This window comes from Talpa occidentalis, unplaced genomic scaffold (genome assembly GCF_014898055.3).
Source record: "Talpa occidentalis isolate TD23 unplaced genomic scaffold, MPIMG_talOcc4v2.1 talOcc4.7, whole genome shotgun sequence".
NCBI classification, from domain to species: Eukaryota; Metazoa; Chordata; class Mammalia; order Eulipotyphla; family Talpidae; genus Talpa; species Talpa occidentalis.
The window spans coordinates 130862585-130877671 of record NW_023605083.1 but is presented as its reverse complement, the minus strand read 5'-3'; the positions used below and the strand labels follow the sequence as shown (position 1 = coordinate 130877671).

General features: G+C 48.6%; 1 protein-coding gene and 1 long non-coding RNA gene across 7 annotated transcripts in view; one reads left to right on the top strand and one right to left on the bottom strand.

The window, feature by feature from the left end:
• The window catches only part of SLC39A11 (solute carrier family 39 member 11), a 238912-nt gene that overhangs the window by 24397 nt on the left and 199428 nt on the right, over positions 1-15087 (top strand). For all 6 annotated transcript variants that reach the window (XM_054688630.1, XM_054688633.1, XM_037493905.2 and 3 more), the window contains one exon: positions 14431-14589. In XM_054688630.1, the coding sequence (XP_054544605.1) occupies positions 14431-14589 (159 nt within the window). The remainder of the gene's footprint in view (positions 1-14430; positions 14590-15087) is intronic.
• On the bottom strand, positions 222-14929 carry LOC119232028 (uncharacterized). The gene is made up of 3 exons (XR_005121984.2): positions 13804-14929; positions 1479-1619; positions 222-770 (listed from the first exon to the last, which is right to left on the bottom strand). It is a non-coding gene; the product is annotated as an uncharacterized LOC119232028 (long non-coding RNA).

The following is a 15087-nucleotide window of genomic DNA, read 5'->3' as shown; positions in this document are numbered from 1 at the left end:
CAGGTCCTTGCCATCGAGTTTGCTCCTTAAGGAAACTTACATCTCATTTTCTCCTTCTTAATCTACCAGCCCCCTCCAAGTGGGGGGTTAGTGCCCCTTGACAAACATCTGTAGCTCTCCCTGCTCATTCTTTATAGCACTTTGCCGTAGATTCTAGTGCTTGTTTATTTCTCTTCCTCTCAAACTAGAAGCACCGAGAAGACAGAGGCTTTCCTTTTCACACTTGAGATTTTCATTTGTTGACAGATTTTTCTAGTGTGGCATGTGCATTAGAGGTTTACGTTGGGGAGGGCTGCCTTTCGGCCCAGCCCGGTTTTTCCAGAACTTTGGCATGTGCTGATTTACATCCCTGAAAACGCAAAGAAATCTCCAGACGGGCAGTGAGAAACCCTCCCCTCTGAATCTCTAAGGAAATCGGGCTTTCTGATTCTCCCAGTGAAGGAAGAAACTAATTGAATGTAAACTCATTACATCTCTGAAGCACTTTGAAAATTTCCCTGCGATTTAATTATGACGAACTTCTCAGGATGTAGTCATGTCAGGAAATGTCTCAAACCGTCAGCAGCGTGGGGTGAGCTGAGGGCGGCGTGGTGGGGGTGCTGGGCCCCGAGTGGTGCAGCCTTTCCTCCAGCCAGCCTCGCCCTGGCCGGTCTCATGGAGTAGAATGAGGCCTGGAGTCCTCTGGCTCGGGGGTGCTCCTGGTTGCTCTGCTTATTAGTTGTGTGAACTTGGGCTACCTCCTTAGACTTCGTAAGTTGTGGTTTCCTCATCTGTAAAATGGAATTGTCTCTTTTATAGTGACCCCATTTGAGGCTGTTAGTTGGGTGATTGATTGGCACACGGTGAATGCCAATCCATCTTGATTGCTATCTCATAACCAGGGAAGTGGGTGGAGGGCACGCGGGGATTTGGGCTTGGTGTAAGTCCACGAACCTGAGTGCTGTGGTTTTGGGACAGTTTTCCCCCAGGAGGCGGGTACCCAGCAACACATGTTGGGTGTCCCTGCTATTGCTCCAGGATAATCACCTTCCCTCTCCCCCTAGCAGTCCTTCCCAGGGGCATGGTCCTCTCTGCTTTCTTCGATCGTGTATACTTTTTACAAATGGAGTCACATTATACATATTTTTTATAAATTTTTGTTTTTTTTTTGGTAGAAGAGCTGGGGTGTAGGCTAGTGGTGCAGGGGGTGAGAGGATTCTCCAGAGACAGAGTGGGGAGCAGAACAGGTGGATCTACTGAAATACACTGCTGAGGGGAGCAGCGGGGAGACAGGAGAGGTCTGCTGTGCTGTATGGGTAGCTCCCTGGCCGGGGATCGAACTCAGGCCATCGTGGTGGTAATGAGTTCGCCACCTGCGCCACCAGGGAGGCCCTTATACATACTGTTTAAAACGTGTTCTCTCACTTAACATATCCTGAACTTCCCTTGTTATTTTGGCAGTTGCACCGGTTGTCCAGCACGTGAAATGACTGTAATACCTGCTTTCCTTTTATCAGATAGACCCGAAGCTCCAGGAACAGCACACACTGTCGCGTCTGCACGAACGGCTTGTTGCACATGCAGCTCAGGCCGGGTTCTTGGAACCAATGTGTATTTCATCAGAATAATAGGTCACTCACCTGGAAAGAATAAACGTTAAGAAATGGCTTAAAAAGAAATAATAATAATTAAAAAAAAACAAACCCAGCCATCCTCCCTGGCCCCCTTCTGTGGATCTGTGGTCTTTTCTAGAAGTAACCACTTTGGTCTGTGGCTTGAGGAGTTTTCTCCCACATTGCTAAATAAACTCATTCTGCAATTTCTTGACGTGGAAACCAGCGGCCTTCAGTTCTGGTCAATGTTATTTTGTGTTCCCTGAGCAGTCCCCATGGCCTCTGTCCTCTTTCTATTAGGCTGATTAGCTGGCTGCTGGACTTCCTGGCCCCAGCCTCTCATTCTCCTTGCTCCTCTCTTTCTATTTTCATAATATCTTCACTGTTTTGTTCTGCATGGTGGAAACTTCATTGACTTTAACACCATGAAAAGAGCAAATGTTCCTTTTTTTTTTTTGGCCGTAGTAGCTTTAGTTTCTGAGCACACTTTCCTGTTCTCCCACTGTTTTCCTTCCAGCATCTGGTCCTTTCTTTCATGGATTTATTCCACACAGCCTCTCCCTCTGATATTAACAATAGGTTTTTTTTTTTTTTTAATATTTATGTGTAGAAGAACGAGGATGTAGGCCAGAGGTGTGGGGGGTAAGAGGATTCCCCAGAGACAGAGCGGGGAACAGAACAGGCAGATTGACCAAAATACACTGCTGAGGGGAGCAGCGGGTGAGCCGAGAGGTCTGCTGCATCATGTGGGTAACTCCCTGGCTGGGTTTTGAACTCGTGCTGCAGTGCCTGGAACTAGCTTCATAGCGCTGAGACTTTAACCCTTGTGCCACCAGGGAGGCGCCCTAACGACAGCTTTTTATCTTTATTTCTGTTGTCCCCTGAATTTGCTGGCTTCCCTCTGACATTCATCTCTATTCCTGCTTGGCTACTGCGGTCTGGTGCTGCAACACTGGGACTTGCACTGATTTACTTTTTTAATCAAAGCAGCCGTGCATTCTCACTGAGGTCGCAGGTGTTGGTCGTGGAGAAGCCACATGTGCAGACACTGTCGCAAGTCCCTGCTCCAGGGACTCATGTTCAGGAGCAGCTTCCAGCGGGCTGCACACGTGGCAGCTGTGCTAGTGGCGGCCACCCTGTGTCTTGTGGCACATGCCTGCCCGCCTGTGAGCACCTGCCGTCCTTGCCACTCCTCCAGGAGCTCGGCGCCGGTCTCAGCCGTCCAGAGGACGAAGTGTCACTGAGGGAGGTGATGTGGTGCCACCCAGGGCTGGGGCTGGGTGGTGTCTGTGCCCTGAGCCTGGTGTCCATTTTCCTGGCTTTTCTCTGTAAACATTTGGTCGTTTCCTTGGTCCCCTGGAATTTCTTTTGTGCAGCCCCCTCTCCACTCCGCACCCCCCCCTCCACTACGTACCTCCTCTCCACTCCATACTTCCCTTCCCACGTCTTCATTCCTGCAACCACAGGAGCTTTCGCAAATGCCATTTACATCCTTTGCCCAGTTTATACTTCTGCGGTCTTATTTCCGCCAGAGACTTTTTTCACTTGGATATTTACCTATTTTTAAACCTTCTTTATTTTTCATTAAAGAGGATTTTTGTGGACGTGACATTGCATTAGCGCAGCCTGTGAGTTTAGGTGTGTGTCGTTGAGCATCAACGTGTGTCTGTTTCCACTGCTGCAGCTCCGGTTCTGTCCTTCGCCTTGATTTTGGACTTACCGCCTCCTGAACCGTGGGAGAATCACTTCTGTTGTTTCACGCCACCTAGTTTGTGGTGTGTCGTTCAGCAGCCACGGGAGAGGCATCTGCGCTCTTCACTCGTCCGTCCCATCACCAGCCTGTCATCGCGGGCTGCAGCGTGTATCCCGCTGCGACCCATGCTCTTCACCTGCGCTGCTGCCACCTGCGCAGCTCACCTGGGCGGCTCTGCTTTCCCGCCTGCCCTTCCCTACCTGCCCAGCCCCCTCTCCACCCCTCACCCCCACCTCCACCCCTTCACTCCTGCAACCACAGGAGCTTTTGCAAATGCCATCATTCCCCAGCTCCCCAGTAAAGGAATCAAATCCTCACTCGCTCATGTCTGAGGGGACCTAGCCCTCCCATCTCTCCCTGGGGTCTCCCCTGCCTATGTCACTGGGTTTCAGCCATGCTCATTTTTTATTTTTTGCCAGGGACCAAGGAATTTTACTCGCTCTTCTCTCACTTGGAATGAAATAGCAGCTCTCTCATCATGCATCTTAGTTCAAATGTCACCTCCTCAGAGAAGCCTTCCTTGACTACCCAAATAAAAGAGCTTCTCCCCATCACCCATCCCAGGACGTTTCATTTCCTTCATCTCATTCATGGGTCTCTGAATTTCTTATTTACTTGTTTTCTGGTTTATTTTCCCATGTCAGTGCCTCCTGGATGGATAATTTGCCTGTCTTGTTTATGCAACCCTTAGTGCCCGGCGGAGAGTCAGCACTTAGTAGCCATTTCCTGAGTTAATTCTTGCTGCCCCCCAGAATCATCTTCCTAAATCATCGTTGAGATCCTGTCACCCTTCCTCAGGTCTCCATGGCTCACCAGTTCTAATCGAGTCAAGTCTCAGTGTCTGGCACAGCCTTCCTCATGCTCCACGGCTTGTTCCATCTCTCTGCTTTGTCTGCTTGCACATCCACCCACACCTGTGCTCCACCTTGACCTGTCTTTCCCTGAACCTGCCCGGCTTCTCCTGGGTGCTTGCTTCTGCTCCCTCTCCCAGCTCTGGCTCAGCTCAGCCTTTCAGTCACCCTTGGGTGCAGTGCTCTCTATGCAGTCTCCTCCATCCTTCTGGCTTCTGCCCTCCCTGGACCTCTGAGCTCCTGGTTAACTGGAATCCCACCTCCTTGCCTGCTATTTCCCCCAATTTGGTGGCAGAATTCTCTCTACACAGACCTGTATACACACGAAATCCATGTATGCAGGTTTTTGAATTGGATTGAAATTTAGAGGCTTCCTGACCAGGTGGGAAGGTTGAGGGGAGCCTTTGGTTTTGGGGAAGGCTCCCCTTTGCCATTTGTTATGTATGTGGTCCCCCTGGGTACTCAGCACCTACTTCACGCACATTTTATTATCCATTCACGCACATTTTATTATCCATTCACGCACATTTTATTATCCATTCACGACACATCTATGTACACAGTTTTGCGCTGGGTAAATTGGACTTCAATTCCCTAGAAACTTTAGGGTTGAGATCGTAAGACTTTGCTCCAAACTCTTTTCTCAAATCCATTAATAGTAAAAATAGACACATAATACATTTAGGTGTTATCTGGCATTTATAGTCTTTAGACTGGTTTTTGTGCTGAGCATTTTCCCTGCATTATTGCATTCAGCCCCTGCAGCAGTCGTAGGTGGCAAGCCCCTCCCTGGGGACAGTGCTGTCGTCAGGCTCAGGGACTGGAGAGCCACACTGGCTGTGTTGAAGCCTTGGCTGTGCTGCTTACTGGCTATCTGGCCGTTCATTACTTAACCTCCTCTGCCTCATGTGATTGTAGGGATCCTAATAGTTCCCAGCTGTCAGGAGGCATAAGTCAGTTCTTGGCAAATGGTCAGTCTATATGTCAATGATGTTATTAGTTCCATTTTACTTATGAGTGCTGCTTTATTTCTATGATTTTTATTATTTTAATTTTCTATATAAAGAAATAGTAGCCCTGGTGAGAGGAATCTCTTACCCGGGGCTCCCAGCTGAGAGCTTGGATTTGAATCAGGCAGTGTGACCCAGGATCATGCTCTTTATCCATGATAATGCAATGAGGATGAGAGAGAGAGCGTGAGCGAGAGAGAACAGGTATGCCCTGGAATTGTTGCTGGGATTAGCCAGGGTTGCAGATGAAATATAGGATGAGCAGCTCAACCTGAATTTCAGATGGTGGGGTGGTGCTTTCACACCCCACCTAGTTCCTCCTTGAGGTGGTGTGCCATGGCCCCGCCCTCTAGCCGTGCCCCTCCCAGGCATCTCTGCCACCATCCTGATAGGCTCTCCCGCATCCTCAGTGAGTCAGGACAGAAACACACGAGAGTCTGTGTTCCCATGAGAAGCCGTGTTCCCACAAGTGCTACAATGAATTGTGATTTTGTTTGGAACAAGGGGTGGTATCTTTCCTTCTCTTTGGCCATCAAGTTCCTGCCATAAGCCTCGTAGGCCATTTCCTTGGAGCCAGGAGAGCCACAACACCAGCAGTTTTATCCTCTCTCTGGAGGGAGAGGGACCTTGTATCTAGGTCTCCGAGTTTTTCTCAGTGGAGCCAGACGGCTCGCCCTTCTCCCCTCCTTCAAATGTTGGCAAGGGCTGCTGCTTAGCAGCCAGAGATGGGACAGATTGGAGCAGCGTGCATGAGCGGTGGTGTTGGGGTGGGGGAGGCCTGTCCAGCTGGTGTGATTGTCCATCAACAGGCCGGAGTTGAGAGGGTGCTGATGGGTTGGTGGCTGGGTGCCACGGGGAGGTTGCTTTGGGCAACATCGTGTTCTCACTCTCTTGGTGACCAGCTGGTGAAAAGTTGCAGTAAGGATGCCCCCTGCCTCTCCCGCCCCATTTTTCAGTCTACCTGGAGTTAATGATCTTGGCAAGCTGAAGGATTATGGGAGACCGCCCTCACCCCGCTAGTGTGAATCTGCTTTGAAAGGATCAAAGTAATTACTATACTTGTGTCTTTCTATTATTCACATAATAGGTCTGTGGAAGAGGAATGGCAAACTCAAGCCAAATGTCTAAATATTGTTTGACTTTGGAGCCCCGTGGTCTTATTTCAGTTGTAGCTAAAGGGTCATCACAGGTGTGCTCCTGTCCAGGTGGGCCTCTCACACCTGACAGGTGCTCAGTAAGTGTTTGTTGAGTTGAATTGCACTTCGGCGTGGGACCTTAGGTTGGGGCCAGGACTGGGCCTGATGCCTAACTCTTTTGGGCTCTTTCCCTGCTTTGTCAGAGGAAGTTAGAATTAGATTGTTGGTCAATAAATTTAAAGTCCACTGAGGTCTTGGGGGATTGTCCTTGTTTTAAGGAGCCTGCTGCAGTCCAGGCCTCACCAATGAAGACCTCTGGTCACTGAGGATGGATGCTGAGAGGTCCATTGGGCCTGATCACTGTGCTTGTCTAATACCACTGGATTTAAGAATGGCTGACTCTCAGCTCTGGGCCTTGGTGTCATCATGCACTTGGCAAAGATCATCCTCAGAGGGGCCATTTTAGTCTGGACACTGGAACCTGGATACCCAATGGACTGCCCACGGAGCAAATGGGCCTCATCAGAATCAGGGGTGCCCACAGATTTCCTAAGAATTTAAAATGAATATTATTTACAGACAGAAAATTAAATCTTAAAGAGTTAACCCTATAACTTTTGAGTATTATAATTGTAAGATATTAGGTAATTATATATTATGAAGTAATATGCTATTATAAAATAATGTAATATAGTTATCATTACACATATGTACACATATAATATATATCATTCAATATAATTGCAATTATACAATGTATAACCATCACCCAAATGAGGTAGAGAATGTTTCTCTTCCCCCAGATTCTATACCTAAGTCATGTTGCCTCTCCTCCCAGGCAACCGCTTTATGGTTCCAACATTATAATTTTGCATATTTTTGTGCTTAAATGTATTCATACTGTGTACATATATGTCTTGTATATAAATTTATCTTACGTTGTCTGAGTTTTCCACTCAATAATGATGTTGGGACTCATCCAGGTTGTGTCAGCTGTTACTGTTTCTTCCTTTTTATTGCTAAGGAATATCTCATTTTATGAATATATTATAACGTCTTGGTCCGTTTGCCTGTGGATGGACACTTGGGTTGTTTCCAGGCCTGGGTTATGAATAAAACTACCGTGAACATTCTTGTCCAAGTCCCTGTGTGGGCATCAGTTTTCATTTCCTTTTGGGCAGCTGTCGAGGAGAGGGATAGTGGGTCATAGATAGCTTATGTGGGTAGCTCCCTCGCTGGGGATTGAACTCGTGCTGCAGTGGCTGCGGACAGCTTCATAGTTTGTGTCCTAACCCTTTACACCACCAGGGAGATCCGATAGATTTTCTTTTTAAGCACCAGTACGTTTTCCTCGTTTGGAGACATCAATCACCCAGACTTAGAGGCCAAGCCCCTGCCATCATCCTCGCTGGGTGGATGTAGTTCGAATGAGCCAGGCCTTTCCAGCAGGTCTGCATCAATTACAGGGAATAGCTGTAATTGAAGCTGAATGTAAATGATGATAATTTTGAGCAGTTAGGTTAAATCCTGTAAAATTATCTGAAGCTGGTGTAGTGTGAAGGCTTTTGATGCAGAGGAAATTCAGTACAGGTGTGTAGCCTCCCTTTGAATTTTATTCATGCTCAAGTCATGATTGACGTGCCAAATTTGGAAGCTGAATCGATGCAAAATTCATCTGCCCCCTCCTGGGTTTCTGGAGGGTGGCTTGATATTGATGCATGTGGGCACCCTCATTTTGGAGGACATGTGCAGGTTCCTCTCCTCCTCCAGCCCCTCTGCTCCGTTTGGGTCAGGCCTTCACCGCCTCCCTTGTAGGAGGGAGTCCGCAGCCAACAGCCCGTCTGTGGTTTCCTAGGTTGTGGAGTGGCCTTGGCCTCGTCGTTTGAAAATTCCAGGAGATTAGTGCACCACCAGAGTTGGCAACAGGTCATCCATTGTCTCAAGTCCAAGTCATTGTGCCAGGCCTCTTAATTATACCCAGCTATCTCACGGCACCCCAACACACATCCTGTTTCCCAGCTAGGCTGATCAAGGCATAAGCTCTGGCATGCCTGCCTCCCAGACAGCTCCCACTGACCTCCCTGGCGAGCGGGCCCCGCCCTCAGTTTCCGTTCTAAACCACTTCCAGCGTCTAAGAGCCCTTCACCGTGTTTTTCTTGGCGTTATACTTTTTTACAACTTTGTTGTCTCCTTTCTTGGAATCGCCCCAGGCTGCCTTCATTTATTGTTTCAGTTGCCTTCTTGGTCATTTCAGATGTGACCTGTCCTCTCTCTTAGGGGTCGCAGCCACCTTGAAGATGGGAACCAGATTGGCTTTTGTATCTTCCTTCCTTCCAGCACCCCCAGGGCTAAATATGACATGGGTCCTGTAATAGTCACTGATTGACTTTTAAAAATTAATTTGCCATCTGATTTGAAGGTAGATGTTAGAGATATTACTTGACTTCTGTACATTGGGAGTAATTTTTTTTTTTAAAGATTTATTTATTTATGCAAGCACTGGGTATAGTCAGAGCGCGGGAGGGTGAGAGAATTCACCAGAGTGGAGAGCAGAGCAGGAATACTGACGAAATACACTGCTGAGGGGAGCAGCAGGCGGCAGGACAGGTCTGCGCGCCATGTGGGACCCTCGCCAGCAGCTGGGGATCGAATCGGTTGAGTGCTGGGCAGCTTCACAACCCAGCGCTCAACCGCTGCGCCATTGGGGAGGCCCATTGGGAGTAATACTGCCTTGACTTGTTTTGCAAGTTTACCTGTGCCTTGGTTACTCAAGGCCTGTTGGAGACCTCAAGTCCTTGAAGTTCAAGTCCATGTTCATTTGCTGCAATAGACATTTAAGGAGGGTCTGCTCTGCAGCCCCCAGTTGGTTATTGTTATTTTGGACTCTGTGTTCCTGTCTTCTGTGCACCATCTTTAGAGGCTCACTGAGTAATTGCTGCTGATACTTGGTGCATGTAACTGAGCTGTGTGCAAGAATTTCCTCTCTTCTTTATTGAGAGGGAAATTGTTTTGTGGCTTGGATTTTCTTCCAGTCTTTACACTGTCATTACTATAATAAAAGAATTGCTTAACTGCACCCATCATGCCAGAATATTCTGATGTATTCCTTAAGGAACTCTTCACAAATTCATTTATATTTCCAGGGCTGAAATTGTCCCCAAATGAACACTTACACATAAATGAGAAGATTTGCCTGCTGTGACTAGGTGTTCAGCTGATTGTTTTTGATGACTCTGTGCTGGTACGTCTGACACCAGAGGGAAATTAATAGCATTTTAATATATGAATCCCTGTGGCATTTTGCATGATATTTTGAAAAAAAGAATCTTAGGAGTTTTGCTAGTTTTGGGGAACTAAGGAAGGGAAGTGGGGGGTTTTACTCTCAGGTAATTAAAGAGCTTACAGGTATCTGCTGATTTTAAATGTCTCCTCCAGTCCCTGTTGTTTTTCTGGCATAAGGCTGTGGTCTAGGGGTCTTCCCCAGAAACATGTGGTCTAGGTGGGTGTCTCGTTATCAGGCAGAAATATTTCTGAATTGGCATTTATGTACATAGAATCCTTCCTCCATGGGATTTTCCCCATGAAATCAGGGTCTTTGATGGAAACATTCAAAAATCATATTGCACATTGATAGAGAACATTACTGTATCCTCAAATTATATGATCAGCTTATTTAAAAATTTTCCCCAGAGATAGATGCTTATGTAATTTAAGAGTCAGGGCTTTAATTTAAAATTAAAAATTTAAAAGCTGCCTTCTGCTGGCTGTCCCCCACCCTGATGGAAGCACAGAGTCCCCCACTCTGACTTCCGCCCCCAGAGGCCCCAGACCAGTCATGGTGCTGACCCCACAGCAAACGTTGGGTGCTCCTGTCTTCAGGTCTCCGCTTTCAGCGTTGATACCTCTCAGCAGGCACGTCTCCTCAACTTCAGTCCTAAGAAACGGCCACTCAATTTTAAAACTTTGGGTTTGGAAGTAACTTAGAGGCTCAGGAAGGTTGCACAATAGCAGGAAATCTACATGACCTTTGCCCAGTCTCCCCGCACATGCATCTTTCATAACCATGGCCGAGTTGTCCAAACCCCAGGCTTTATTTGGATTTCCCCAGTTTTCCCTCTGATTCCTCCTCCTGACCCCAGGACCCAATCTGGGTGCACGTTGCACTGAGACCATTCCCATTTTGACGTGTTGTCCATGAGTGAGGAAGCCGGGCCTTTTCGTTTGAGCCTGAGACCAAGGGTGTAATGTCCACGCACTTTGTGTTGAGCCGAGCTCCGGCTCTGCTGCTGGGGGGTTCTGTTTCTAGCAGTCGTGGTTCTTCATGGGCTTAGGTTTGTAAGCTCCGATATATCTTCCTGAGGAAAATGCTTAATAAGATCATTATCGCCATTTATTAGTTGCCAAATATTTCTTACTGCCGCATTTTCTGGGAATAGCTGCTGTCATAATAATGGGGGATTTCCAGGAGATTGATTACATTGGGGTATTGCTAAAGCTGATGAACCCCAGGCTGCAGTTCTGGATGCTTTCTTTGCCTGATGAAAAGGGGCAGCAACATAAACCTTGTCTTCATGCTGTAGCATTTAGAGTTTCTTAAAAGACGCTGGGCCAGTGTAGGGGTGAAGATGGTCCTGACTTGATCTGGGGGTGCCCGCTTTCTGTGGCCGTGGCCGGCTCTGGGGCTTTGGTGAATCCGCTGAATCTCTTGGGGGGGTCTCAGTTTAAATCTGTTAGATGAAGCATTTGAATTAGGTCACCACCTAAAACCCCTTTCAACTCTATCAGTAGACTCTTAGTGCATTATTCTGGAAGCTCTGAAAGTCAACTTCTTTTCATACCCAAGAAAAGCTCCATTGTTTTGAACAGCTGCTCAGCCAGCGTTTGCCTAAGGCCCAGGCCATCTGAGTGTGAGCTGGCATAGAACTTAGCTTGTAAGGCAAAATCATTTTAAAATTTAGATGAAAAAAGTAAGTGTTGAGTCACTTCCTAATTATAGATTCTTTTGATTTCTGCATCCCCACCGTGCCCCTTCATTCTTGAGGATAACAGAGAACTCACTTAGGCAACAGAGTTGACCAGCTCTGTCCAGGAATACCCCGGTTGCTGCGGCTGGGGTACAGCCCTAATTCTGGCCATGCACCGGGTCCTGGGGAAACATGGACATAAATGATGAATCCAGTGGGATGGAAAAGGACCAGGTAGAGCGGGGTGGAGAAGGGAGGCGGGGTGAGAGCAGGCTGGGGGAGGGCAGACTCGGGAGAGTGAAGACTCCAACCCCACAGGGATCCGGCTGCAGCTGTTTCCTGCCAGGAGTTCGGGTGGCGTTGTGGGTGCATTGCCACATAGACTTCCTAGAACAGCCTTGTCAGTTTCTTACTGCCCCACTTTGTTCAGAGCAGAGCTGCAGAAGATGTAGGTCATCACACAGCCAACACTCAGACTCACACCTGATTCCTGATCCTGTCTTTTCCCGTGATACACACGGACTCAGGCAGGGCGTCTGGGGTGGCTAGAAGAGAGGGCTCGAGGCCTGGGTCTTGCCTTTTTCACATTTTCCAGTGGAAGTTCTTGGGCTGTGGCAAGGGGATCAGGAGCTCAGCACAGAGAGGGGGAATACCATGAGATCAGATTCTCAGGCTTGGTTAGGCCAAGTCCAAGCCCACCTTAAAAAAACCAACTTTGGGGTAAAATCCACACGCCATGAAATGAGCCATGTTGGGGGACACAATTCAGGGGATTTCAGAGTGTTGTGTAGCCATCCTGTGTCTCTAGTTCCAGATATGTTCGTCCCCCAAAGGAGACCCTGTCTCCGTTAAGCAGCCGTTTCCTTTCCCATCCCTACCACCCCCTATCAGTCGCTGATTTGCTCTCTGTCCATGGGTTGACCTGTTCTGGATATTTCATCTGAACAGAATCACAGATATGTGGCATGTTGTGCCTGGCTTCCTTCCTAGTATTCTTGAGGTCCATCCCCGTTGTAGCATCTCATGCCATCCTTCTCGTGCCTGAAAATCAGTCTGTTGAACAGGTTTTGTCTCTTCGTCCATCCACTGGTGTGCATTTGAGCTGCTCCCATCTTTTGTCGATGAGCCAGATCAAGATCAGTTTTTAAATTAACGTGTCATTGATTCATTCATGGCGCAGCCTTCGCTGGATCCCGTGGTTTTAGAGTTGCTGACGGGGCTGTCTGGGAGGTTGCTTGAGAGTTCTGTGTCTGGGTCCAGGTGCTTCTCCCCAGGGAGCTTCCTGGGAATGGTAGCACCCAGGGCTGTTGACCTCGGAAGCTAGTGAGACACGGGGAAGGCATGGATGAGGCCGTGGATGGGGAAGTTGTCCACTCGTCCCCTCGATGGCCTCCTGGGGCTGAGCTGATGAGACATGTTCGTTCTTTCTGGGAGTTTCTGACACAGATACAATCTCCTGTGAATGGCCCTACAGCCTTTGCTGGGGGAATCTAGCCCTGTGCGAGTGATTCTGGCTGGGTGATGACTGGAAGGAGTCACTTGCTGCATGGAGTTGTTCTTTCTTGCCGCCGTGCTAATACCTGGTTCTGTCACTCAGGTTATTTTGCACATGCGTGAAACTGAAGTTCTTTTATGACAAGGCATAATTAAGTCATTTTTAGAAACCCATTCACCATTTCCCATGTCAGTGATGACTAGCATGTGGTTCCACAGGTAGCGGGTGTGCTCATGCAAGAACACGTCACAGCCTCCTGAGTGCAGGTGACGGTGGACGAGCATTGAATTCGCTCAGCACTGGAGGCTCTTACATCCAGTTGGCCTCACAGCGATTTGCGTCGAGCTTCGTGGCTCTTCTGTCAACATGGTCTTTCCGGCTCCGTCCCCTGGATCTGCCCCCTGTTGGCTGTGGGAACTTGAGCAAATAATCTTCTTCCAGATTCAGTTTCCTTATCTACAAATAGCACTAGCAAACAACGTCAGCCTCCCAGGGTTGCAGTGATGATAAAATAAGATGTCACATGTGGGGCCTCCCCGGTGGCGCAGCGGTTGAGCGCTGGGTTGCGATGCTGCCCGCGGCCTCTGCGGCGCCGGTTCGATCCCCGGCTGCTCCCCGGCCACGGGAGGAGGGTCCCACATGGCGCGCAGACCTCTCCTGCCGCCCGCTGCTCCCCTCAGCGGTGTGCTTCGGTCCTTCTGCCTGCTCTGCTCCCCGCTCTGGCTCTGGTGAATTCTCTCACCCTCCCGCGCTTCTGACTGTACCCAGTGCATGTATAAACAAAAAAAAAAAAAAAAAAACAAACAAACCAGCAAACAAATAAATAAAGCATGCCTCTATAAAAAAAAAAAAAAAAAAAAAAAAAAATTAAAAAAAAAAAAAAAGATGTCACATGTGAATATTGGTCTCTGGAAAGAGTAGGTGACTGACCAGCATATATCAGCTCCCTTCTGCCTTTTCAGAGATAAGAATATTGACGGGACCCAGCTGACATCGACTCACCGGTTGTGTTCACAAATGCCACAGGCTGTCAGATAGCGCAGAATAGAGACAACATCTTTGGCCTTTCAGAGAGTAGACCCAGAGGTAACAGATAAAAATGGAAGGAAGACAGATTTCAGCTCACCATCAGCAAGCACTGCAATAATCAGCGTTGTCTCGTAATGCAGCAGAGCTCACAAAGCAGTGAACAGCTTGTTTTGGAAGCATTCAGTGAGAACAGCATTTCTCAGCAGCATGATGACGTTTGGGGCCAGAGGTTTCTTAGCTGGCAGGGTCTGTGATCATGGAATGGTTCCCGGCCTCTGGATTCCACTCACCAGACGCTTCTAGCAGCCTCGTCTCCCTGCCCTCGCGTGGCACTGCCAGGTACTGCCTGGAGGAAACAGCTGCCCCTGGTGAGAACTACTGAATTAGAGTCTGACCGACAGCAAAGTAGGCATCATCCCAAAGTCCACTCCATCCTGCCCCAACTGAGTTCTTCCAACGTTGGTTCCAGGAACTCTATGGCGGCTTCTGGTTTGGCATGATACTTGCTGGGGAGGAGTTGTGGGGTCTGGTGTGGCAGACCCCATTTGGGAGGTCTTCCTGGAGCAGTTTAATGACCTGTTGCTCATTGTGGTTTTCTAGGTCATGCTAGCAGCTTCCTATTGGTCTCTCCTGGCTCCAGCGGTCGAGATGGCCACGTCCTCTGGGGGCTTTGGGGCCTTTGCCTTCTTTCCCGTGGCCATTGGTTTCACCCTTGGAGCTGCCTTTGTCTACCTGGCTGACCTCCTGATGCCTCATCTGGTGAGTACCATGCACTGTGGGCCGCTGTGTCAGGATAGCTGGCCGGTACACTGACCTCTGCTCGGGTCCAGCCGTGTCTCTGTTAGGTGATGTTGAAATAGATCTTTTGAGCCCTGTAGGGCTTTTCCCTAGAGGAATTGAATTGTGACTTTTTCCCTGAAAGAAAATAAGCCTTTGGTAACGTGACAAGTCACCCCCGTCATTGCATCTTAGTAAGTTCAGATCTCACATGTCAGATTTCATGATAAATACAGAGCGCAGCTGGCATCGTGCCACGTGACCCTGTCCACACGAGCATCCCAAGCAAGTGGGAGGAGCGGCCCCTCAGTGAGCCTGACCCCTAGAGAGCTTGTGATGTCACTGGGGAGATGACATCACACTTAACTGTGACTTCAGACCATTGATAAAGCATCTACCAACAAGGTCTTCAGTAGGAGGGTCCGGCGAGCAGGTCTGTAGGCTGGAGCTCACGTCTGTGAGCTGTGCGCCCCTTAGCCC